Here is a 27,405-nt window from a genome sequence, read left to right on the forward strand (position 1 = left end):
AAGGCGTCACCTTGCCCCGCTCGTCACACGGACGTAACGTCATAAACCCCGCCCATTTATACAATTTATTTTTTGTTAAAATTTGATTTTAAACCTAACCATAACTTTAATCACACTGCAAACATTATCCCAAACCTTAAACCTACAATGAAGACCAAATAGCTTATTTTTTGTTTTAATTATTATTTTCGAGACAAATTTGACTTTGTGGTTGTGGTAACGAGTGGATCCCCCCCATTTTTTTCCACCTTCTTTTTTATCCTAATCAAATGTTTTATTGGTCGCATGCACATACTTACCAGATGTTATTGCGGGTGTAGCGACATGCTTGTGTTCTGAGCTCCAACAGTGCAGTAATATCTAACAATTTACAACAATACACACAACTCTAAAAGTAAAATAATGGAATTAAGAAATGTATAAATATTAGGACCAGCAATGTCAGAGTCCAGAGTATGTATGTTTATATATATATATATAAACAGGGCCTTTGGAAAGTATTCAGACCCCTTGACCTTTTCCACATTTTGTTACATGACAAACTTGTTCTTAAACTGACGAAATAGTTTTAAAACCCTCATCACCCCAATTTATTTGTTTTTAATACAGAAATATCACACTTACATAAGTATTCAGACCCTTTACTCAGTACTTTATTGAAGCACCTTTGGCAGCGATTACAGCATTGAGTTTTTTAGGGTATGACGATACAAGCTTGACAGACCTGTATTTGGGGAGTTTCTCCCATTCTTCTCTGCAGATCCTCTCAAGCTCTGTCAGGTTGGACAGGGAGTGTTGCTGCACAGCTATTTTCAGGTCTCTCCAGAGTTGGTTGATCGGGTTCAAGTCCAGGCTCTAGCTGGGACACTCAAGGACATTAAGGGATATATCACAAAGCCACTCCTGCGTTGTCTTGGCTGTGTCCTGAGGGTCGTTGTCCTGTTGGAAGGTGAACCTTCTCCCCAGTCTGAGAACCTGCTCCTGAGCACTCAGGATTTCATCAAGGATCTCTCTGTACTTTGCTCCGTTCATCTTTCCCTCGATCCTGACTAGTCTCACCATTCCCTGCCGCTGAAAAACATCCCCACAGCATGATTCTGCCACCACCATGCTTCACCGTAGGGATGGTGTCAAGTTTCCTCCAGATGTGATGCTTGACATTCAAGCAAAAGAGTTCAATCTTGGTTTCATCAAACCAGAGAATCTTGTTTCTCATGGTCTGAGAGTCTTTTAGGTGCCTTTTGGCAAACTCCAAGCAGGCTGTCATGTGCCTTTTACTGAGGAGTGGCTTCCGTCTGGCCACTCTACCATTAAGGTCTGCTTGGTGGAGTGCTGCAGAGATGGTTGTCCTTCTAGCTCCACAGAGGAACTCTAAAGCTCTGTCAGAGTGACCATTGGGTTCTTGGTCACCTCCCTGACCAAGGCCCTTCTCCCTCGATTGCTCAGTTTGGCCGGGTGGCCAGCTCTAGGAAGTATCTTGGTGGTTCCAAACTTCTTCCATTTAAGAATGATGGAGGCCACTGTGTTTTTGGGGACCTTCAATGATACAGGCATTTTTTGGTACCCTTCCCCAGATCTGTGCCTCGACACAATCCTGTCTCGGAGCTCTACGGACAATTCCTTCGACCTCATGGCTTGGTTTTAGCTCTGACATGTGCTGTCAACTGTGTGGGACCTTATATGGCCAGGTGTGTGCCTTTCCAAATCATGTCCAATCGATTGAATTTACCACAGGTGGACTCCAATCAAGTTGTAGAAACATCTCAAGGATGATCAATGGAAACAGGATGCACCTGAATACACCTCAATTTCGAGTCTCATAGCAAAGGGTCTGAATAATTATGTGAATTAGGTATTTCTGATTTTTATTGTTAATAAATGTGCAAACATTTCTAAAAACCTGTTTTCACTTTGTCATTATGGGGTATTGTGATGTCATTATGGGGTATTGTGATGTCATTATGGGGTATTGTGATGTCATATGGGGTATTGTGATGTCATTATGGGGTATTGTGATGTCATATGGGGTATTGTGATGTCATTATGGGGTATTGTGATGTCATATGGGGTATTGTGATGTCATTATGGGGTATTGTGATGTCATTATGGGGTATTGTGATGTCATTATGGGGTATTGTGTGTAGATTGAGCAGGGAAAAAGTATTCAATCCATTTTAGAATAAAGCTGTAATATAACAAAATGTGGAAAAAGTGAAGGGGTGTGAATACTCTCCGAATGCACTGTAAGTATTCACAACCCTGAGTCAATACTTTGCAGAAGCGACTTTAGCAGCGATTACAGCTGTGAGTCTTTCTGGGTAAATCTCTAAGAGTGATTACAGCTGTGAGTCTTTCTGGGTAAGTCTCTAAGAGTGATTACAGCTGTGAGTCTTTCTGGGTAAGTCTCTAAGAGCTTTCTACATCTGGATTTTGCAACATTTTCCCATTATTATTTTCAAAATTCTTCAAGTTCTTTTGTCCTCAGGCCTGGAGGGAAGCCAAAGTAATTCCACTACCCAAGAGTGGTAAAAGCTCTTAGCAAACTGTTGGAAAACAAATGCAATGCTATTTCTCTGTAAACAAATTAACAACAGATTTACAGCTTGGTAATAGAGAAGGGCACTCAACATGCATTGCGCTAACACTGATGATTGGTGATTGGTGATTGGTGACTGATGATTGGTTGAAAGAAATTGATAAGAAGTTTGTGGGAGCTGTACTGCTAGATTTCAGTGCATCCTTTGATATTGTTGACCATAACCTGTTGTTGAAAAAACATATGTTATGGCTTTTTAACCTCTGCCATATCGTGGAGTCAGAGCTATCTATCTAATAGAGCACAGAGGGTTTTCTTTAATGGAAGCTTCTCTAATGTAAAACATGTAGAGAGTGGTGTACCGCATTGCAGCTCTCAAGGCCCTCTACTCTTTTACCAATGACCTGCCACTGGCATTTAACAAAGTATTTGTGTCCATGTATGCTGATGATTCAATCATATACACCTCAGTAACCACAGCTAATGAAGTCACTGAAACTCTTAACAAAGAGTTGCAGTTTGTTTCGGAATGGGTGGTTTTAGACTTCAGCAGAATCTGGTAGTGAATGGTGTGGCTGTTGAACAAGTTGAGATTAAAATGACTTGGCGTTACCTTAGATTGTAAGCTGTCATGGTCAAAAGATATAGATTCAATGGTTGTAAAGATGGGGAGAGGTATATCTGTAATAAAGAGATGCTCTGCTTTTTCTAACACCACACTCCAAAAAGCAAGTCCTGCAGGCTCTAGTTTTATCTCATCTTGATTATTGTCCAGTCGTGTGGTCCAGTGCTGCAAGGAAAGACCTAGTTAAGCTGCAGCTGGCCCAGAACAGAGCGGCACGTCTTGATCTTCATTGTAATCAGAGGCCAGTCCTTAAAAATTACAAGCATACCCATAACATAATGCAGCAACCAATATGCTTGACAATATGGAGAGTGGTACTCATAACGCGTGGTATTCAGGGCAAAAAGTTAATTGCTTTGCCACAATTTTTACAGTATTACTTTAGTGCCTAGTTTCAAACAGGATGTATGTTTTGGAATATTTTGACTGTTCGAGACATCCTTCTTTTCACTCTGTTAATTTGGTTAGTATTGTGGAGTAACTACAATGTTGTTGATCCATTCTCAGTTTTCTCCTATCACAGCCATTACACTCTAACTGTTTATTGTCACCATTGGCCTCATGGTGAAATCCCTGAGTGGTTTCCTTCCTCTCTGGCAACTGAGTATCTTTGTAGTGGCTGGGTGTATTGATACACCATCTAAAGTATAATTAATAACTTCACCGTACTCAAAGGAATATTCAATGTCCGCTTTTTATTTTATTTTTTACCCATCTACCAATAGGTGTTCTGCTTTGTGAGGCATTGGAAAACCTCCCTGGTCTTTGTGGTTGAATCTGTGTTTGAAATTCACTGTTCGACTGAGGGGCCTTAGATATAGTTAATTGTATGTGTGGGGGTACAGAGACGAGATAGTCATTCAAAAATCATATTAAACACTATTGTTGCACACAGAGTGAGTCCATGCAACTTATTATGTGACTTGTTAAGGGAACCTGTTCTCCTGAACTTGTACTGTTGAATTTAGGCCATAACACAAGGGGTTGTATACTTATCCACTTAAGACATTTCAACTTTTCATTTTTAATTAATTTGTAAAAATGTCTAGAAACACAATTCCACTTTGACATTGTGGTATAGTGTGTAGGACAGTGACCCCCCCCCCAAACAAATCACAATTTAATATATTTAAAATTCAAGCTGTAGCACAACAAAATGTGGAAAAAGTCATGTGAATCATTTCTGTATACAGGGATTAACAAGTAGAGTGAAAATGACAACTTATCATGCATCGATGCAACGCCAGAACAACAAAACTAGATATGCTAAAGACAATTTCCCAACAGACAACACACACACTGGATAGACCCTTCATGCATCACATGATAATAACAATCAATGAAGAGATATTTAATCGTATCTACCCCAACACATACAACATGACCACAATAACTTACAGTACGTACCAGATTTAAGACCTGCAAAATGGTCGGTGAATATTGAGTATGATTTTCTCTGTGTGCCTGGGAAAACACGTTCAGCTCTCGGCTCTTGACGTTAAAAATAATTTAATTAGAAGAATTTGACATCATTGACATTTCAACAATCTTGGCCTTGTCTCTGTCTGTCCTGTCCCCTCAGTAGCCATGATGGTTCAAACAGACCCTCGGCAGCCATGATGGATCAGACAGGCCCTCTGTAACCATGATGGTTCAGACAGGCCCTCGGCAGCCATGATGGATCAAACAGGCCCTTGGCAGCCATGATGGTTCAGACAGACCCTCAGTAGCCATGATGGTTCAGACAGACCCTCAGTAGCCATGATGGTTCAGACAGACCCTCGGCAGCCATGATGGATCAGACAGGCCCTCGGCAGCCATGATGGTTCAAACAGGCCCTCTGTAACCATGATGGTTCAGACAGACCCTCAGTAGCCATGATGGTTCAGACAGACCCCGGGCAGCCATGATGGATCAGACAGGCCCTCGGCAGCCATGATGGTTCAGACAGACCCTCGGCAGCCATGATGGTTCAAACAGGCCCTCTGTAACCATGATGGTTCAGACAGGCCCTCTGTAGCCATGATGGTTCAGACAGACCCTCGGCAGCCATGATGGTTCAGACAGACCCTCAGTAGCCATGATGGTTCAGACAAGCCCTCGGCAGCCATGATGGTTCAGAGAGACCCTCTGTAGCCATGATGGTTCAGACAAGCCCTCGGCAGCCATGATGGTTCAGACAGGCCCTCGGCAGCCATGATGGTTCAGACAGGCCCTCTGTAGCCATGATGGTTCAGACAGGCCCTCAGTAGCCATGATGATTCAGACAGGCCCTCGGTGGTACAAACAACCTCTTCTTCATTTCTTCTTCTTAGAGAGAGTGTTGAGCCAGGAGGAAGAGAAGCTGAGACGAGGGGTCTCATTGGAGGAAGGCGAGGAGGGGGAGGAGTGGGAGGAGGGACCACCTGCCTGTGGTGTGGGGTTCTCTGGCCAAGGCTCAATCTGGACAGAGAAAGGAGATGGACAGATGCCTTCAAATGCAAGGTACTACAGATAAGGAAGCCTCATCTGTTTAGGCCAATAAGCTACTGAGAAGGTCACGTAGGCTATTCAAGAGAGCACACCAAGAATGCATTATATGGAGACACAGAGAGATGCTTACCTGGAATCATTCACGTTTTGTTGGAAAAACTTGTCAATAATCAACTGACTGGCTTTCTTTGATGTCTACATTATTCTCTCTGGTATGCAATCTGGTTTCTGCTCAGGTTAAGGATGTGTCACTGCAACCTTAAAAGGTCCTCAATGATGTCACCATTGCCCTTGATTCTAAGCAATATTGTGCTGCTATTTTTATTGACTTGGCCGAAGCTTTCGATACGGTAGACCATTCCATTCTTGTGGGCTGTCTAAGGAGTATTAGTGTCTCTGAGGGGTCTTTGGTCTGGTTTGCTAACTACCTCTCTCAAAGAGTGCAGTGTACAAAGTCAGAAAATCTGTTGTCTCAGCTGCTGCCTGTCACCAAGGGAGTACCCCAAGGCTCGATACTAGGCCCCACTCTCTTCTCAATTTACATCAACAACATAGCTCAGGCAGTAGGAGGCTCTCTCTCTCATCCATTTATATGCAGATGATACAGTCTATTACTCAGCTGGTCCCACCCCGGATTTTGTGTTAAATGCTCTACAACAAAGCTTTCTTAGTGTCCAACAAGCTTTCTCTACCCTTAACCTTGTTGTGAACACCTCCAAAACAAAGGTCATGTGGTTTGGTAAGAAGAATGCCCCTCTCCCCACAGGTGTTATTACTACCTCCTGGGGGTTTAGAGCTTGATGTAGTCACCTCATACAAGTACTTGGGAGTATGGCTATATGGTACACTGTCCTTCTCTCAGCACATATCAAAGCAGCAGGCTAAAGTTAAATCTAGACTTGGTTTCCTCTATCGTAATCGCCCCTCTTTCACCCCAGCTGCCAAACTAACCCTGATTCAGATGACCATCCTACCCATGCTAGATTATGGAGATGTAATTTATAGATCGGCAGGTAAGGGTGCTCTCGAGCGGCTAGATGTTCTTTACCATTTGGCCATCAGATTTGCCACCAATGCTCCTTATAGGACACATCACTGCACTCTATACTCCTCTGTAAACTGGTCATCTCTGTATACCCGTCGCAAGACCCACTGGTTAATGCTTATTTATAAAACCCTCTTAGGCCTCACTCCCCCCTATCTGAGATATCTACTGCAGCCCTCATCCTCCACATACAACACCTGTTCTGTCAATCACAATCTGTTAAAGGTCCCTAAAGCACACACATCTCTTGGTCGCTATACTTTTCAGTTCGCTGCAACTAGCGACTGAAACGAGCTGCAACAAACACTCAAAAAGGGACAGTTTTATCTCCATCTCTTCATTCAAAGACTCAATCATGGACACTCTTACTGACAGTTGTGGCTGCTTTGTGTGATGTATTGTTGTCTCTACTTTCTTGCCCTTTGTGCTGTTGTCTGTGCACAATAATGTTTGTACCATGTTTTGTGCTGCTACCATGTTGTGTTGCTACCATGTAGTTGTCATGTTGTGTTGCTACCATGTTGTGTTGCTCCCATGTTGTTGTCATGTTGTGCTGCTACCATGTTGTGTTGCTACCATGTTGTGTTGCTACCATGCTGTGTTGCTACCATGTTGTGTTGCTACCATGTTGTTGTCACGCTGTGTTGCTACCATGTTGTGTTGCTACCATGTTGTTGTCATGTTGTGCTGCTACCATGCTGTGTTGTCACCATGCTGTCTTGTCATGTGTGGCTGCCTTGCTATGTTGTTGTCTTAGGTCTCTCTTTATGTAGTGTTGTGTGTTTTGTCCTAATATTTAGATTGTATTTATTTATTTATTTAAATCCCAGGCCTCCGTCGCCGCAGGAGGCCTTTTGTCTTTTGGTAGGGCCGTCATTGTAAATGAGAAGTTGTTCTTAACAGACTTGGCCTCGTTAAATGAAGGTTACATAAAATAAATAAATGTGTCGATAACAAAGAAAGTTAATCATGACGTCAAACCAATTTCATGCAGCAATGAGCGTCATGATTCAATAGACGAGCATAAGTGATTGCAAAATTTTTTTTTGTGAGAGCACAAGACAGCGTCACAAGTCCTGACCACAAGCTTCCAGTTGGGCTGAGATAACAGAAGAGGGTTAGGGACTTGGACCATATGGGAACCATAGTTACGAGATAGTGGCAGCAACTCAACTGTAAAGACATACTAGACCAGAATGCACCATTATATAACTTGGACCATAAGGGAACCATAGATAACAGAAGAGGGTTGGGGACTTGGACCATATGGGAACCATAGTTACGAGATAGTGGCAGCAACTCAACTGTAAAGACATACTAGACCAGAATGCACCATTATATAACTTGGACCATAAGGGAACCATAGATAACAGAAGAGGGTTGGGGACTTGGACCATATGGGAACCATAGATAACAGAAGAGGGTTTAGGGACTTGGACCATATGGGAACCATAGTTACGAGATAGTGGCAGCAACTCAACTGTAAAGACATACTAGACCAGAATGCACCATTATATAATGTTTTATTTTATTTTGTGCGATTAGGTTTTTAGGGTGATTCTTCTCACAAAACAACATTACACAAATATGATCCTCCATTACATCCTGTCTTAGTCTTACATTCCTACCAGCGCCAGCAGCCACCCACCAGAATGACTGCCTGTCATGCCCCTTTATAGCCACAAGATGGCAGCATTAGTAGTGCTGTTGGGGGGCTAAAATGTGCGTCAACGCTCTGCTCCCATCCCACCTCTCCCGTTCCTGTGGTCCCGACCGAAGGGGTTAGACCCTAGAAGAGGAGAGGGAGGTAACAGAGATGGATAACCAAGTGGAGTATCATGAAACTTCTCTCTCGCTGAAAGACCCGCTGTTTTGCTTTTGTTGCTGCTTTTTGTTTCCTCAGTCAGATGGTAACCAAGACAACAGAAAACAAAACAAATCTGACGACGTCATCAAAATACATCGGATCGACATTTGCAAGTAGTCGCAACCTATACTAAAAGCCTTGCTGCAGCAAAAATAATTATCATCTTAGAAAGACAAACAGAAAAAAAAAGATCGTCATCTACAGGTAGAAACATCTAGTTCAGATTGCAAGTCAAACAGCCACTAAAAACATCAGTTTGTTGACCACAAAACGATGATTCCAAGCCTTTAATTGTCAAGGATTGCCTGTCAATCGTTTCTCAGTTTCATGCTAAACAGTCAATATTAGCAGATAAAACTCCTGGACCAATTGTATTTCTTTCTTTCCCAGAAGAAATACCCATCGCCAACATCCCTGAACATCCCAGGGACATGAGGTGACGGTAGTTATTCATACAGTGTCCTAGAATAGGAGTGCTCATGATAATCAGATCATCTTATTCATTATTATCCAAAATACCAAAACTGATCCCAGGTAAGCACCTCCTAAACTGAATACCCTGCCGAGTCGCCCCTCCGTGCTACACCAGACCAGTACCTTAGTGTTATCAACCGGGTTGTAGTGTGAATCCTGCTGCTGTTCTCTGCTATATAAAAGAAAGGCTCTTGATGTGGGCCCACACAGTCTGGAGCATGATCACCAGGGCCAGGATGAAGAAGAAGAGTGTGACAGCCTATAGGGAGAGAGAGATGGATGGAGAGATGGAAATTATGAAAGAAAAGGGTAGAAAATGATACAAAATTGAGGAAAAGACTGACAATGACAGAAGTGCAGTGGGGTTGGAAGGACCATTCACAACACAGGGGCCATTCACTACAGGGGGCCATTCACAACACAGGGGCCATTCACAACACGGGGGGCCATTCACAACACAGGGGCCATTCACAACACAGGGGGCCATTCACAACACAGGGGGCCATTCACAACACAGGGGGCCATTCCCAACACAGGGGGCCATTCCCAACACAGGGGGCCATTCACAACACAGGGGCCATTCACAACACGGGGGCCATTCACAACACAGGGGGCCATTCACAACACAGGGGGCCATTCCCAACACAGGGGGCCATTCCCAACACAGGGGGGGCCATTCCCAACACAGGGGGCCATTCCCAACACAGGGGGCCATTCACAACACAGGGGGCCATTCACAACACAGGGTCAAAGCTATCAGAAACCCTCCATAAGTAATACAGGTGACAGAGTGGAGGCAGTGACGGCCATGTTGACTGGAGGACTGGAGTAGAAGCAGTGGCTGGAGTAGAAGCTGTGGCTGAGGCAGGGGTTGGAGTAGAGACTGGACACTGACTCTTTACTCTGTTGTCTGTCTGGACATTGACTCTTTACTCTGTTGTCTATCTGGACACTGACTCTTTACTCTGTTGTCTGTCAGGACACCGACTCTTTACTCTGTTGTCTGTCTGGACACCGTGACTCTTTACTCTGTTGTCTGTCTGGACACCGTGACTCTTTACTCTGTTGTCTGTCTGGACACTAACTCTTTACTCTGTTGTCTATCTGGACACTGACTCTTTACTCTGTTGTCTGTTTGGACACCGTGACTCTTTACTCTGTTGTCTGTCAGGACACTGACTCTTTACTCTGTTGTCTATCTGGACACTGACTCTTTACTCTGTTGTCTGTCTGGACATGGACTCTTTACTCTGTTGTCTGTCTGGACACCGTGACTCTTTACTCTGTTGTCTGTGGGGACACACTGACTCTGTACTCTGTTGTCTGTCTGGACACTGTGACTCTTTACTCTGTTGTCTATCTGGACATTGACTCTTTACTCTGTTGTCTATCTGGACATTGACTCTTTACTCTGTTCTCTATCTGGACACTGACTCTTTACTCTGTTGTCTGTCTGGACATTGACTCTTTACTCTGTTGTCTGTGGGGACACACTGACTCTTTACTCTGTTGTCTGTCTGGACACTGACTCTTTACTCTGTTGTCTGTCTGGACATTGACTCTTTACTCTGTTCTCTGTGGGGACACACTGACTCTTTACTCTGTTGTCTGTCAGGACACTGACTCTTTACTCTGTTGTCTGTCTGGACACTGACTCTTTACTCTGTTGTCTGTCAGGACACTGACTCTTTACTCTGTTGTCTGTCTGGACATGGACTCTTTACTCTGTTGTCTGTGGGGACACACTGACTCTTTACTCTGTTGTCTGTCTGGACATTGACTCTTTACTCTGTTGTCTGTGGGGACACACTGACTCTTTACTCTGTTGTCTGTCAGGACACTGACTCTTTACTCTGTTGTCTGTCTGGACATTGACTCTTTACTCTGTTCTCTGTGGGGACACACTGACTCTTTACTCTCTTGTCTGTCTGGACATTGACTCTTTACTCTGTTGTCTGTCTGGACACTGACTCTTTACTCTGTTGTCTGTCTGGACACTGACTCTTTACTCTGTTGTCTGTGGGGACACTGACTCTTTACTCTGTTGTCTGTCTGGACACTGACTCTTTACTCTGTTGTCTGTCAGGACACTGACTCTTTACTCTGTTGTCTGTGGGGACACACTGACTCTTTACTCTGTTGTCTGTGGGGACACACTGACTCTTTACTCTGTTGTCTGTCTGGACACTGACTCTTTACTCTGTTGTCTGTCTGGACACTGACTCTTTACTCTGTTGTCTGTCTGGACACTGACTCTTTACTCTGTTGTCTGTCTGGACACTGACTCTTTACTCTGTTGTCTGTCTGGACACTGACTCTTTACTCTGTTGTCTGTCTGGACACTGACTCTTTACTCTGTTGTCTGTCTGGACACTGACTCTTTACTCTGTTGTCTGTCTGGACACTGACTCTTTACTCTGTTGTCTCTCAAAGAGAGAAATGTTTAGGGCAACAATACAATTAAGTCCTTTGTTCTCACTTTTCTGTATTATTATTCATATTCTCATAACATGTCTGAAATTAATTCATGTATGTAACATAACATGTCTGAAATTAATTCATGTATGTAACATAACATGTAGCAATTAAATTTATTTTCTCTCCAATTGGCGAGGAAATACATGTCATGTATAGCGTACTATACCTGTTGTGTATTTAAGCCCCCTTGGTCACAGAACTCCTCTTTCTGCAGGTTTGCATCATATCCCTCTGTTTGATCCCTGACCCCCTCTGTCAGCTCTGCTGGGTCCTTCAGTCCCCAACACTCTCCCACTGTCTTCAGCTCCAACACAGGCTCTGCATCCAGGACCTGACTGGATGCTGACTCTGGTTCTAGAACTTCCAGCGGCTCTAGAACTGTCACATGTTCTGGAAATGCTACTGGTTCTAGAACTGTCCCATGTTCTCGAACTAGCTGTCGCTTTGTCACTGGCACCTGCTCTGGTTCTGTCTGTAGGTCTTCCTCTAGCACTGGCTGTGGTACTGATTCTGGCTCTCGTTCTTGCACCAGTACTGGCAGTGCCATTGGTTCATGAACTGTTGCTTGTTCCAGAACGGCCTCTGGTTCTAAGTCCAGAACTGGTTCACATTCTGGTTCTGGTTCTGCCTCCTCAGGAACCTCCTCTCCCTCCTCCTCCTCTACAATGAACAGATACAATAAAACAGGTTAGGTGTGTCTTCTCTACTGCTGATGTGGAATATCCACACAGAACATCAGTAGAACACACTGATGGCCAATGGGGCTCTGGCTAAAAGATAGTGGTGCTTTATATAGGGAAAATAATGATAGTTCAGACGCAGCCATGGTACCTTTGATGAAGTCCAACTTGTACAGAGCCCTCTTCTCTGCGTTGAAGTTGACTCTGTAGTGGTCCATGTTCTCATAACCAGGCTCCAGGGTCTCCACGATGCAGGTACTGGACGCCACATTCACCCTGGCAAGGAGATGGGGATATAAATGAGGTAGCACAAACACAGAGAGAAGGATAGAGAGAGGATAGACAGAATGTGGGACAGACAGAGAGTTTGAATGAGACGGAAACAAAATAGAAAGACTACAAAGTATTGATCAGTAGAATGTCCCAAACCGTTCCAAACTTCTAACAAATCGTACTTCTTATTAGTTACTAATTATTAGTTACGTCTTATTAGTTATTTATCATGGGTTACTTATTATCAGTACCAGATTAAAAATAAGACTCACTCACTTTACAATCAAGTCTTTTGCAATCTGAGAAAAAGGGAAAAAGACAAAATTATTAAAAGAAATTAACGTAAAAGATAGATAACAACAATTCCAGTATGAAATATGTTTTCAAAGTCTTTTAGTATTGTATTGTATTGTATTGCATCCATCAATATTGAGTGAATATACATCTTCAGTCACAGTCTTCATGTACCCACAATAACAATCTGGACGTACCCCAACCAAAAACCCTGGACGAACGGAGATATCCGTACCATGCTGAGAGCATTCACTGTCAGCAGAATGAACCCCGATGACTCGGTGACACACCACGCGTACAGGGCAAGCAGGTATGAGGTCCGTAAATCCATTAGGGACTCAAAAAGACAATAGAGACTCAAACTTGAATTGATTTTCGACTCGGATGTGGCAAGGACTACAGACTATCACAGAATACATAGGCAATTCCAGTGGTGTGGTTCCCACTGAAGCCTCCGTCCCAGACGAGCAAAAAACACTCTATGCTCGCTTCGAGGTAGACAATACCGAGCCATCCAGGAAGAATCTCACTGCTCTGGACGACCAGGTGCTTTCATTCTCCAAGGCTGGCGTGAGGAAAACTAAAAAAAAAAAGAGTGTAGACTCACAAAACCACCAGCACTGATGGAATCCCTGGTCGCGTCCTCAGGGTGTGTGCTGACCAACTGGCGGGCGTCTTCTCGGACATCTTTAACCTGTCCCTGTCTCAGGCTCTAGTCCCTACCTACTTCAAGGAGACCACCATCGTCCCAGTACCCAAGAAAAACTAAGGTGACATGCCCAAATGACTAAATCGCACCCTTGGTGCTCAGGCTGGTCATGGCCCACATGCCAGGCACGCTGGACCCACTCCAACAGAACCACGGAAGATGTTATTTCCATCGCTACTCACACGGACGTAACACATCTGGACAAGAGGAACACCTATGTGAAAATGCTGTTCATTGACTACAGGCTGTGAGGATTGGGAACAACACTTCCTTTACACTGACTCTTAACACCGTGGTGTCCTCAGCTGTACTCCCCGTTCAACCATGACTGCGTGGCTTTGCACAACACCACGGTTATAGGCCTGGTAACCAACAACGACGAGTCAGCCTATAGGGAGGTGGTAATTGAACTGGCATTCTGGTGCCAGGACAACAACCTCTCCCTCAATGTCAGCAAAAGAAAGGAGTTGATTGTTGACTTCAGGAAGTAGAGGAAGGAACATGCCGCGATCCTCATCAACAGGACTGCAGTAGAGAGAGTCAGTTCCTCACCATCCACATCAACAGGACTGCAGCAGAGAGAGTCAGTTCCTCAGTGTCCACATCACCGAGGACTTAACATGGACCAACACCACCATCCTCATCAACAGGACTGCAGTAGAGAGAGTCAGTTCCTCAGCGTCCACATCACCGAGGACTTAACATGGACCAACACCTCCACCACTCTGGTCAAGAGGGCGCAACAGCGTCTCTACTTCCTACGGCGGCTGAAGAAATATGGCATGCCGGCCCAGGTCCTCTCCAAATACGACCGAGAGCATCCTGACTGGTTGCATCACGGCCTGGTACAGCAATTGCTCTGTCCACGACCGAAAGGTCCACCAGTTGGCCCAGTACATCACTGGGACCCCACCCACCCGGGACATCTATTCGAAGCGGTGCCTGACGAAGGCCAGCAGCATCATCAAGGCCCCCCACACACGCCAGCTACGGAGCTGTTCACTCCCTTACCGTCGGGCATGAGGTCTGATACCAACAGGCTCAGAGACAGGTTCTATCTACAAGCCATCAGACTGCTGAACACTTGAACTGGACTGACCACCTGTTCTGATTCTCCACATCTTAGCACGCACTCACTCACTCACTCACCACACTTCACTCACTCACTCACTCACCACTCACTCCCCTGACACTTTACCCCTACCCCTGTACAAATTACCTCGACTAACCTGTACCCCCGCACATTGACTCGGTACCAGTACCCCCTGTATATAGCCTCCACATTGACTCGGTACCAGTACTCCCTGTATATAGCCTTCACATTGACTCGGTACCAGTACTCCCTGTATATAGCCTCCACATTGACTCTGTACTGGTACCCCCTGTATATAGTCTCCACATTGACTCTGTACCGGTACCCCCTGTATATAGCCTCCACATTGACTCTGTACCGGTACCCCCTGTATATAGCCTCCACATTGACTCTGTACCGGTACCCCCTGTATATAGCCTCCACATTGACTCTGTACCGGTACCCCCTGTATATAGCCTCCACATTGACTCTGTACTGTAACACCCTGTATATAGCCTCCACATTGACTCGGTACCAGTACTCCCTGTATATAGTCTCCACATTGACTCTGTACCGTAACACCCTGTATATAGCCTCCACATTGACTCTGTACCGTAATACCCTGTATATAGCCTTCACATTGACTCTGTACCGTAATACCCTGTATATAGCCTCCACATTGACTCTGTACCGTAATACCCTGTATATAGCCTCCACATTGACTCTGTACCGTAATACCCTGTATATAGCCTGCACATGGACTCTGTACCGTAATACCCTGTATATAGCCTCCACATTGACTCTGTACCGTAATACCCTGTATATAGCCTCCACATTGACTCTGTACCGTAATACCCTGTATATAGCCTCCACATTGACTCTGTACCGTAATACCCTGTATATAGCCTCCACATTGACTCTGTACCGTAATACCCTGTATATAGCCTCCACATGGACTCTGTACCGTAATACCCTGAATATAGCCTCCACATTGACTCTGTACCGTAATACCCTGTATATAGCCTCCACATCGACTCTGTACCGTAATACCCTGTATATAGCCTCCACATTGACTCTGTACCGTAACACCCTGTATATAGCCTCCACATTGACTCTGTACCGTAACACCCTGTATATAGCCTCCACATTGACTCTGTACCGTAATACCCTGTATATAGCCTCCACATTGACTCTGTACCGTAATACCCTGTATATAGCCTCCACATGGACTCTGTACCGTAATACCCTGTATATAGCCTCCACATTGACTCTGTACCGTAATACCCTGTATATAGCCTCCACATTGACTCTGTACCGTAATACCCTGTATATAGCCTCCACATTGACTCTGTACCGTAATACCCTGTATATAGCCTCCACATTGACTCTGTACCGTAACACCCTGTATATAGCCTCCACATGGACTCTGTACCGTAATACCCTGTATATAGCCTCCACATTGACTCTGTACCGTAACACCCTGTATATAGCCTCCACATTGACTCTGTACCGTAATACCCTGTATATAGCCTCCACATTGACTCTGTACCGTAATACCCTGTATATAGCCTCCACATTGACTCTGTACCGTAATACCCTGTATATAGCCTCCACATTGACTCTGTACCGTAACACCCTGTATATAGCCTCCACATTGTTGCATTGTTCTTTAAGGAACCTACAAGGAAGCATTTCATTGGACGATGTATACCATGTGTATCCTGTACATATGACTAATAAAACTTGAAACTATCATGTTGCATCGTACTGCGTTGTGTCGTCCCGTATCGTACTGTACTGTTTGGTATCGTACTGTATCGTATGGTATCGTACTGTATTGTATGGTATCGTACTGTACGGTATCGTACTGTATTGTATGGTATCGTACTGTGTTGTATTGTACGGTATCATACTGTACTGTATTGTATGGCATTGTACTGTATTGTATCGTATGGCATCGTACTGTATGGTATCGCATGGCATAGTACTGTATTGTATTGTATCGTACTGTATTGTATTGTATCGTATGGTATCGTACTATATTGTATTGTATGGTATCGTACTGTATTGTATGGCATCGTACTGTATTGTATTGTATGGTATTGTACTGTATTGTATTGTATGGTATCGTATGTTATCGTACTATATTGTATTGTATGGTATCGTATGGCATAGTACTGTATTGTATTGTATCGTACTGTATTGTATTGTATGGTATCGTATGGTATCGTACTATATTGTATTGTATGGTATCGTATGGTATCGTACTATATTGTATTGTATGGCATCGTACTGTATTGTATTGTATGGTATCGTATGGTATCGTACTGTATTGTATTGTATGGCATCGTACTGTATTGTATGGCATCGTACTGTATTGTATTGTATGGTATTGTACTGTATTGTATTGTATGGTATCGTACTATATTGTATTGTATGGTATCGTACTATATTATATGGTATTGTACTGTATTGTATGGTATCCTACTGTATTGTATGGTATTGTATTGTATGGTATCCTACTGTATTGTATGGTATCGTACTGAATTGTATTGTATTGTACGGTATCGTATTGTATTGTAGGGCATCGTACTGTATTATATGGTATTGTATTGTATTGTATGTTATCCTACTGTATTGTATGGTATTGTATTGTATGGTATCCTACTGTATTGTATGGTATCGTACTGAATTGTATTGTATTGTGTGGTATCGTATGGTATCGTACTGTATTGTATTGTATGGTATTGTACTGTATTGTATGGTATTGTATCATACTGTATTGTATTGTATGGTATCGTACTGTATTGTATTGTACGGTATCATACTGTACTGTATTGTATGGCATTGTACTGTATGGTATCGTATGGCATAGTACTGTATTGTATTGTATCGTACTGTATTGTATTGTATGGTATCGTATGGTATCGTACTGTATTGTATTGTATGGTATCGTATGGTATCGTACTGTATTGTATTGTATGGCATCGTATGGTATCGTACTGTATTGTATTGTATTGTATTGTATCGTACTATATTGTATTGTATTGTATCGTACTGTATTGTATTGTATTGTATCGTATGTTATCGTACTGTATTGTATTGTATGGTATCGTACTGTATTGTATTGTATGGTATTGTACTGTATTGTATGGTATTGTATCATACTGTATTGTATTGTATGGTATCGTACTGTATTGTATTGTACGGTATCATACTGTACTGTATTGTATGGCATTGTACTGTATGGTATCGTATGGCATCGTACTGTATGGTATCGTATGGCATAGTACTGTATTGTATTGTATCGTACTGTATTGTATTGTATGGTATCGTATGGTATCGTACTGTATTGTATTGTATGGTATCGTATGGTATCGTACTGTATTGTATTGTATGGCATCGTATGGTATCGTACTGTATTGTATTGTATTGTATTGTATCGTACTATATTGTATTGTATTGTATCGTACTGTATTGTATTGTATTGTATCGTATGTTATCGTACTGTATTGTATTGTATGGTATCGTACTGTATTGTATTGTATGGTATCGTATGTTATCGTACTGTATTGTATTGTATGGTATCGTACTATATTGTATGGTATCGTATGGCATCGTACTGTATTGTATTGTATGGCACCGTACTGTATTGTATTGTATGGTATCGTACTGTATTGTATTGTATGGTATCGTATGTTATCGTACTGTATTGTATTGTATGGTATCGTACTGTATTGTATTGTATGGTATCGTATGTTATCGTACTGTATTGTATTGTATGGTATCGTACTATATTGTATGGTATCGTATGGCATCGTACTGTATTGTATTGTATGGCACCGTACTGTATTGTATTGTATGGTATTGTACTGTATTGTATTGTATGGTATCGTATGTTATCGTACTGTATTGTATTGTATCGTACTATATTGTACTGTATGGTATCGTATGGTATCGTACTATATTGTATGATATTGTATTGTATGGTATCGTACTGAATTGTATTGTATTGTATTGTACGGTATCGTATTGTATTGTATGGTATTGTATGGTATCGTATGGTATCGTACTGTATTGTATGGTATCGTACTGTATTGTATTGTATTGTATGGTATCGTACTGTATTGTATGGTATCATACTGTATTGTATGGTATCGTACTGTATTGTATTGTATGGTATCGTACTGTATTGTATGGTATTGTATCATACTGTATTGTAATGTATGGTATCGTACTGTATTGTATGGTATTGTATCATACTGTATTGTACTGTATGGTATCGTACTATATTGTATTGTATGGTATCGTACTGTATTGTACTGTATTGTATGGTATCGTACTGTATTGTATGGTATTGTATCATACTGTATTGTAATGTATGGTATCGTACTGTATTGTATGGTATTGTATCATACTGTATTGTACTGTATGGTATCGTACTATATTGTATTGTATGGTATCGTACTGTATTGTATTGTATTGTATGGCATCGTACTATATTGTATTGTATGGTATCGTACTGTATTGTATTGTATGGTATCGTACTGTATCATACTGTATTGTATGGTATCGTACTGTATTGTATGGTATTGTATCATACTGTATTGTATTGTATGGTATCGTACTATATTGTATTGTATTGTATCGTACTATATTGTATTGTATGGTATCGTATTGTATTGTATTGTATCGTACTGTATTGTATTGTATTGTATGGTATCGTACTATATTGTATTGTATGGTATCGTATTGTATTGTATGGTATCGTACTGTATTGTATTGTATTGTATCGTACTGTATTGTATTGTATTGTATGGTATCGTATTGTATTGTATTGTATTGTATTGTATGGCATCGTACTGTATTGTATTTTATGGTATTGTATGGTATCGTATGGTATCGTACTGTATTGTATGGTATGTTATCATACTGTATTGTATTGTATGGTATCGTACTGTATTGTATTGTATGGTATCGTACTGTATTGTATTGTACGGTATCATACTGTACTGTATTGTATTGTACTGTATTGTATTGTATGGTATCGTACTGTATTGTATTGTACGGTATCATACTGTACTGTATTGTACTGTATTGTATGGTATCGTCCTGTATTGTATTGTACTGTATTGTATTGTATGGTATCATACTGTATTGTATTGTATGGTATTGTACTGTACTGTATTGTATGGTATCATACTGTATTGTATTGTATGGTATTGTACTGTATTGTATTGTACGGTATCGTACCTTCATGAAGGCAGCCATCTCAGGTTCCTGCATGGTGGTCATAGCAGTCTCTACCAGTTTGGTGCTGGTCTCTACGCTCTCTCTGTAGGATCGCACCAGCGATTGAGCGTGACCCGTCTTCTCCTCCTGCTCGTAAGTGACTCGCTGCTTCATGATCCTCTGTCGCTCCTCCAGGATGGCGAGCATGCGGTTAAACTTCTCACACACCGTCTGCTTCTGGGTCTTACTGTTCTCCTGTAGAAACACAGACATGCGCTCAAACTTTTCAGTCCTGACAACTTTAGGGGATCATTTTGGGATGTTCCGGGATGTCGCGAGGACAAGTTTTGTTAGCGGAGTGTTACTGATCAAAACCAAGCAGCACTTTATGGGTGTACACGACAATACACCAAAGTAGAACAGACACAAAAGGCACTAACGTCAACATTCTTTATAACTGAACAACTGGAAAAGTATAACTTATAGATTGGGGCGGCAGGGTAGCCGAGCGTTGGACTAGTTGGACTAGCAAGTTCGAATCCCCGAGCTGACAAGGTACAAATCTGTCATTCTGCCCCTGAACAAGGCAGTTAACCCACTGTTCCTAGGCCGTCATTGAAAATAAGAATTTGTTCTTAACTGACTTGCCTAGTTAAATAAAGGTTTAAAAAATATATATATATTGGGCTCCCGAGTGGCACACCGGTCTAAGGCACTGCATCTCAGTGCTAGAGGCGTCACCACAGACTCTGGTTCGATTCCAGGCTGTATCACAACCGGCCGTGATTGGGAGTCCCATAGGGCAGCGCACAATTGGCCCAGCGTCGTCTGGGTTTGGGTTTGGCCCGGTAAGGCCGTCATTTTAAATAAGAATTAGTTTTTAACTGACTTGTCCAGTTAAATAAAAGGTTAAATAAAATAATAAAATAAAGAAAAATATTGTATTAGTTAGAGACTGAGTAGACAACAAAACTTTGGCTCGTTGATTTGAATCTTGATCTTGTAACTGAACAACACCAAGCAGCACTTCAAACTTTATAGGTGCAAAAAAAGTCCCTGACGACACACCAGAAAAGATAGAACACGAACAACGCTAACCTCAACATTCTTGCAGGTCACTTCCAACTCATTGATGAAGGCTTGGACCTGGTCGTTCGATGCCACCAAGGAGCTAACCACCTCACTCAGCTCAGCCTGTTGAGAGAAAGCAGAGGTTTCACAGAGGAATTACCGTAGCTACTGTGGGCCACGTGTTACTGGTGAGTCAGGATCATTTTATTTTCATGTTCTACACATCTTTGTGATATCATCATACATCTAAAGTGTAAAACATTTCACAGAAGCGAAACCTGTCACTGCCTGGTGAGTCAGACTACTTTCTTTCCTCGTCTAATGTGATCCGGGGTGAGCGCCCAAATATGTTACAGCACAAATTAACCAATGATTGCCAAGGCACATCTCTACACCCAGGTATCATCCCACAGAACTTGTCCAATAAGATTGTTTTTCTTTGCTACAGTGTGCCCTAATAAACACTACCCAGGTGAAAGTTGCCGTCTGTGATGTCATCAATGTGCGACCCATGCCTGTGGCCACACTCACTCACCTTCTGCTGCTGGTAGACCTGTGTTAGCGGTGCCACCTGGCAGGCGTTGTGGGCACCGAACACCTTGCAGAGGGAACAGGTAGGCACCTGGCAGGTGATGCAGTAGATGTTGACCTTCTCACCGTCGTGCTCCTCACAGGTGGGCTGGCTCGCAGGCTTTGACGACTGGGATCTAGAGCTAGGAGGATTGTGGGAAGGAGATGAGGAGGAATGTCAGTCAGGATTAGGAAGCCAAAGTAAAAACTAAAATGCCTTCTAGATGTAATTTGTTGATATGCCTTCGGCATCCTTATTTTAAAACCTTCAGGAGAGCGACCCACATTCCACTCCCTCACCTGGTGGACTCCTGTTTGTAGACATCACGAATATAGTCCACCAAGAGGAGGATTGACCTGGCCACCCCTGTCTAATCCCATCCTCTCTCTTACCAAACATCTTTACATTAAAGACCTCTGTCCTCACCTGGTGGACTCCTGTTTGTAGACGTCAATAATATTCTCTACCAGCAGGTTGCGCTGCAGCCCGTAGACACCGTGACGGTCCAACACAACTTCCTGACTGCAGGACGGACAGCGGAACCTCCCTCCAGACCCCACCTGGAACAGAGCGGGCAACACACCTTACTCAGCACGCCGTCTATAAACACACACAGCGATGCAGGAAGTAAACAGCTGTACCGGGCCGACTTCCTCCTGTTGCTCGTGGCAATGTCATATTGCTGAGTCTCAGTTTAAATATAGAACATTATATATACACTGAATGTAGAAGACATTAAATCAAATCCAATTTGATTTGTCACATGCGCCGAATACAACAGGTGTAATGCTTACTTACAAGCCCTTAACCAACAATGCAGTTTTAAGAAAATCCTTAAAAAAATAAGAGAAAAATAACAAATAATTAAAGAGCAGCAGTAAATAACAATAGTGGAGCTATATACAGGGGGTACCGTTACAGAGTCAATGTGTCAATGTGAGCAGGCACCGGTGCTGAGGTAATTATGTACATGTAGGTAGTTATTAAAGTAACTATGCAAAGATAATAGAGAGTTGCAGTAGCGTAGGGGGAGGGGGGCAATGCAAATAGTCTGGGTAGCCATTTGATTACCTGTTCGGGAGTCTTATGGCTTGGGGGTAGAAGCTGTTTAGAAGCCTCTTGGACCTAGACTTGGCACTCCGGTACCACTTGCCGTCCGGTAGCAGAGAGAACAGTCTATGTCAAGGGTGGCTGGTGTCTTTGAACATTTTTAGTGCCTTCCTCTGACATCGCCTGGTATAGAGGTCCTGGGTGGGAGGACGCTTGGCCCCATTGATGTACTGGGCCTTATGCACTACCCTCTGTAGTGCCTTGCAGTCGGAGGCCGAGCAGATGCCATCTCCTTTGTCTTGATCACGTTGAGGGAGAGGTTGTTGTCCTTGCACCACACGGTCAGGTCTCGGTCCTCCTCCCTATAGGCCGTCTCATCTATGTCGGTGATCAGGCCTAGGTTGTGTCATCAGCAAACTTAATGATGGTGTTGGAGTCATGCCTGGCCGTGCAGTCATGAGTGAACAGGGAGTATATCAGGGGACTGAGCACACACCCCTGTGGTGCCCCCATGTTGAGGATCAGCTTGGCGGATGTGTTGTTGCCTACCCTTACCACCTCGGGGTGGCCCGTCAGGAAGTCCAGGATCCAGTTGCAGAGGGAGGTGTTTAGTCCCAGGATCCTTAGCTTAGTGATGAGCTTTGAGGGCACTATGGTGTTGAACGCTGAGCTGTAGTCAATGAATAGCATTCTCACATAGGTGTTTCTTTTGTCCAGGTGGGAAAGGGCAGTGTGGAGTGCAATAGAGATTGCATCATCTGTGGATCTGTTGGTGCAGTATGTAAATTGGAGTGGGTCTAGGGTTTCTGGGACAATGATGTTGATGTGAGTCATGACCAGCCTTTCAAAGCATTTCATGGCTACAGACGTGAGTGCTACAGGTCGGTAGTGATTTAGGCAGGTTCTTGGGCACAGGGACTATGCTGGTCTGCATTAAACATGTTGGTATTACAGACTCGGACAGGGAGAGGTTGAAAATGGCAGTGAAGACACTTGCCAGTTGGTCAGTGTATGCTCGGAGAATACGTCCTGGTAATTCGTCTGGCCCTGCGGCCTTGTGAACGTTGACCTGTTTAAAGGTCTTACTCACATTTGCTGCGGAGAGCGTGATCACACAGTCATCTGGAACAGCTGATGCTCTCATGCATGTTTCAGTGTTACTTGCCTCGAAGCGAGCATAGAAGTTATTTAGCTCGTCTGGTAGGCTCGTGTCACTGGGCAGCTCTCGGCTGTGCTTCCCTTTGTAGTCTGTAATGGTTTGCAGGCCCTGCCACATCCGACAAGCATCAGAGCCGGTGTAGTGTGATTCAGTCTTATTCCTGTATTGACGCTTTGGCTGTTTGATGGTTCGGAGGGCATAGTGGGATTTCTCATAAGCTTCTGGGTTAGAGTCCCGCTCCTTGAAACTGGCAGCTCTACCCTTAAGCTCAGTGCGAATGTTGCCCGTAATCCATGGCTTCTGGTTGGGGTATGTACGTACAGTCACTGTGGGGACGACATCCTCAATGCACTTATAGATAAAGCCAGTGACTGATGTGGTGTACTCCTCAACGCCATCTGAAGAATCCCGGAACATGTTTGATGATGTGTGATAGCAAAATAGTCCTGTAGTTTAGCATCTGCTTCATCTGACCACTTTTTATAGACAAATTCGTCAACTTTCTGTCTGGAACCAGGTAGTAACTGTCTGTAACCAGGGAGTAGCTGTCTGGAACCAGGGAGTAGCTGTCTGGAACCAGGGAGTAGCTGTCTGGAACCAGGGAGTAGCTGTCTGGAACCAGGGAGTAGCTGTCTGGAACCAGGGAGTAGCTGTCTGGAACCAGGGTTGTTTGTGTCGCTAGTGGGGCTTGGTTGAGTAGCTGTCTGGAACCAGGGAGTAGCTGTCTGGAACCAGTGTTGTTTGTGTCGCTAGTGGGGCGTGGTTGAGTAGCTGTCTGGAACCAGGGAGTAGCTGTCTGGAACCAGGGTGCTGTTTGTGTCGCTAGTGGGGCTTGGTTGAGTAGCTGTCTGGAACCAGTGTTGTTTGTGTCGCTAGTGGGGCTTGGTTGAGTAGCTGTCTGGAACCAGTGTTGTTTGTGTCGCTCGTGGGGCTTGGTTGAGTAGCTGTCTGGAACCAGGGTTGTTTGTGTCGCTAGTGGGGCTTGGTTGAGTAGCTGTCTGGAACCAGTGTTGTTTGTGTCGCTAGTGGGGCTTGGTTGAGTAGCTGTCTGGAACCAGTGTTGTTTGTGTCGCTCGTGGGGCTTGGTTGAGTAGCTGTCTGGAACCAGTGTTGTTTGTGTCGCTAGTGGGGCTTGGTTGAGTAGCTGTCTGGAACCAGTGTTGTTTGTGTCGCTAGTGGGGCTTGGTTGAGTAGCTGTCTGGAACCAGTGTTGTTTGTGTCGCTAGTGGGGCTTGGTTGAGTAGCTGTCTGGAACCAGTGTTGTTTGTGTCGCTAGTGGGGCTTGGTTGAGTAGCTGTCTGGAACCAGTGTTGTTTGTGTCGCTAGTGGGGCTTGGTTGAGTAGCTGTCTGGAACCAGGGTTGTTTGTGTCGCTAGTGGGGCTTGGTTGAGTAGCTGTCTGGAACCAGTGTTGTTTGTGTCGCTAGTGGGGCTTGGTTGAGTAGCTGTCTGGAACCAGTGTTGTTTGTGTCGCTAGTGGGGCTTGGTTGAGTAGCTGTCTGGAACCAGTGTTGTTTGTGTCGCTAGTGGGGCTTGGTTGAGTAGCTGTCTGGAACCAGTGTTGTTTGTGTCGCTAGTGGGGCTTGGTTGAGTAGCTGTCTGGAACCAGGGTTGTTTGTGTCGCTAGTGGGGCTTGGTTGAGAGGTTTTGACAGTTGAAAGCTGTATCCTATTGGAGGGTTCGTCCTGCCAAACAAACTTCACAATAAAAGCACAACCATAGAGACAGTGATAGTCGCAGATAACGTTCATGACCTGATACGAGGCTTCACCTTCACTAAGAATTCCTCTTTTGTCCATCTCTATGGCCTGGAGTCTAGGCCTAACATGGGCCTAACTAACTAAACAACAGCAGTAGAAGTAGGCTTTGGCCTCCATTATGAAGATAGTCTCCGATGTCTTCACCATGGCTCAAATTAGCAGTTCATAATCCACACACCTGTTACGGATCTGTGCTGCAGCAAAGTGTGAGAGTGTCAGAGGTTAAACATCTCTCTCTAACCCCTGTTTGGAAATCCTGATAGGCATACTTTGTGTATCTGTGTGGATAAGAGGGTCTGAGGCAGACCGAAGGGTCTGAGGTAGACTGAAGAGTCTGAGGTAGACAGAAGGGTCTGAGGTAGAATGAAGGGTCTGAGGTAGACTGAAGGGTCTGAGGTAGACTGAAGGGTGTGATGGAGGCTGAAGGGTGTGATGGAGGCTGAAGGGTGTGATGGAGGCTGAAGGGTGTGGTGGAGGCTGAAGGGTGTGATGGAGGCTGAAGGGTGTGGTGGAGGCTGAAGGGTGTGATGGAGGCTGAAGGGTGTGATGGAGGCTGAAGGGTGTGATGGAGGCTGAAGGGTGTGATAGAGGCTGAAGGGTGTGATGGAGGCTGAAGGGTGTGGTGGAGGCTGAAGGGTGTGATGGAGGCTGAAGGGTGTGATGGAGGCTGAAGAGTGGAGTTGAGTATCTCATAGTGAATTGAAGCTAGAGTTGAGTATCTCATAGTGAATTGAAGCTGGAGTTGAGTATCTCATAGTGAATTGAAGCTGGAGTTGAGTATCTCATAGTGAATTGAAGCTGGAGTTGAGTATCTCATAGTGAATTGAAGCTGGAGTTGAGTATCTCATAGTGAATTGAAGCTGGAGTTGAGTATATCATAGTGAATTGAAGCTGGAGTTGAGTATCTCATAGTGAATTGAAGTTGGAGTTGAGTATCTCATAGTGAATTGAAGCTGGAGTTGAGTATCTCATAATGAATTGAAGCTGGAGTTGAGTATCTCATCCAATCTCCTTGGTTATCTCTCTCACCAGCGCTCAGAGATATGCGGATGTCAACTACAGTAATCATGTTAACACAGTTATACATAGACTGACTCTTCTCTCAACTACAGGATCTATTTTGACTGCTTTCAGATCTGAGCTCACAGTGAAAGGACACCGTTTTAGACACACTGAGACACACGCTTCACAATACATGCTTATTTTCCCTTTCCTGTTGCAAAATGTTTTGCTAAGGTGTGTTCTAATGAATATGGCCGGTTTTTTAGCTCTTACCTGGTAGAGGTCGTTGGCACACTTCCTGCAGAGGTTGTGTAGGCATGGCAGGATGACCACTGGTTTGGTGAATACTTCCAGACAGATAGGACAGATGAGCTGTCTCTGTAGGGTCCCCAGACCTGCCTGCTCCCTGTCCCCTGGGTAGGAGCCCTGCTCCAGGGGGACAGACATGGTGGACGGCCTGTCTGACTGAGATCCAAAACACAAGAAGACAAATATCGGACTGACTGACTCACTGACTCAGGGGAGACAGTCAGGTCTCTGACCAGTACCCCTCAGAAAGTATATAGCTCAGGCCTGACAGTTAGGTCTCTGACCAGTCCCCCTCATAAAGTATATAACTCAGACCAGACAGTCAGGTCTCTGACCAGTCCCTCTCAGAAAGTATATAACTCAGACCAGACAGTCAGGTCTCTGACCAGTCCCTCTCTGTCTCTGTTCTTCCTCTATCGGATCATCGTCATCACGTCGCCAACACACTGACCGTGGAGTATGTCCGGATGTGATTCTTCGACAGCGCCTCTTGAAACTCTGTCAAGAGCTTCTCTCCGTCTTCTTTCTACTTTGTCACTCTTCCTCTGCTTTCTCAGTCATAACATTCCCCCCTCTTCCTCTGTCCAGGCCTTCTCTCTAGGTACATGTTAGTTGGTCTGCCAACCATCCACGGCGAGGACTGTGTGTGTGTGTTTATTCCTGAACCGTCCACTCCTCTGGGATAGATAGATCTCGGGGCAGTAGCGATGGAAGGGTGAGTGTGTTT

At 44.0% G+C, this 27,405-nt stretch overlaps 1 protein-coding gene across 2 annotated transcripts; it reads right to left on the bottom strand.

The window, feature by feature from the left end:
• Positions 1-4,265: 4,265 nt before the first annotated feature.
• Positions 4,266-27,405, bottom strand: trim101 (tripartite motif containing 101). 2 transcript variants are annotated; one of them, XM_024376432.2, is made up of 11 exons: positions 27,130-27,405; positions 26,643-26,834; positions 21,826-21,959; positions 21,364-21,541; positions 20,856-20,951; positions 19,779-20,012; positions 12,727-12,749; positions 12,329-12,453; positions 11,664-12,157; positions 9,143-9,278; positions 4,266-5,603 (listed from the first exon to the last, which is right to left on the bottom strand). In XM_024376432.2, exons 2-10 carry the CDS (start codon positions 26,814-26,816, stop codon positions 9,192-9,194), a joined length of 1,545 nt encoding a protein of 514 aa, XP_024232200.1. In that variant the 5' UTR covers positions 26,817-26,834; positions 27,130-27,405; the 3' UTR covers positions 4,266-5,603; positions 9,143-9,191. The 2 variants fall into 2 exon arrangements, with proteins under 2 accessions (XP_024232200.1, XP_024232199.1); XM_024376431.2 differs by having other exon boundaries at positions 26,643-27,405.

Source organism: Oncorhynchus tshawytscha, linkage group LG16 (genome assembly GCF_018296145.1).
Source record: "Oncorhynchus tshawytscha isolate Ot180627B linkage group LG16, Otsh_v2.0, whole genome shotgun sequence".
Lineage (NCBI taxonomy): Eukaryota > Metazoa > Chordata > Actinopteri > Salmoniformes > Salmonidae > Oncorhynchus > Oncorhynchus tshawytscha.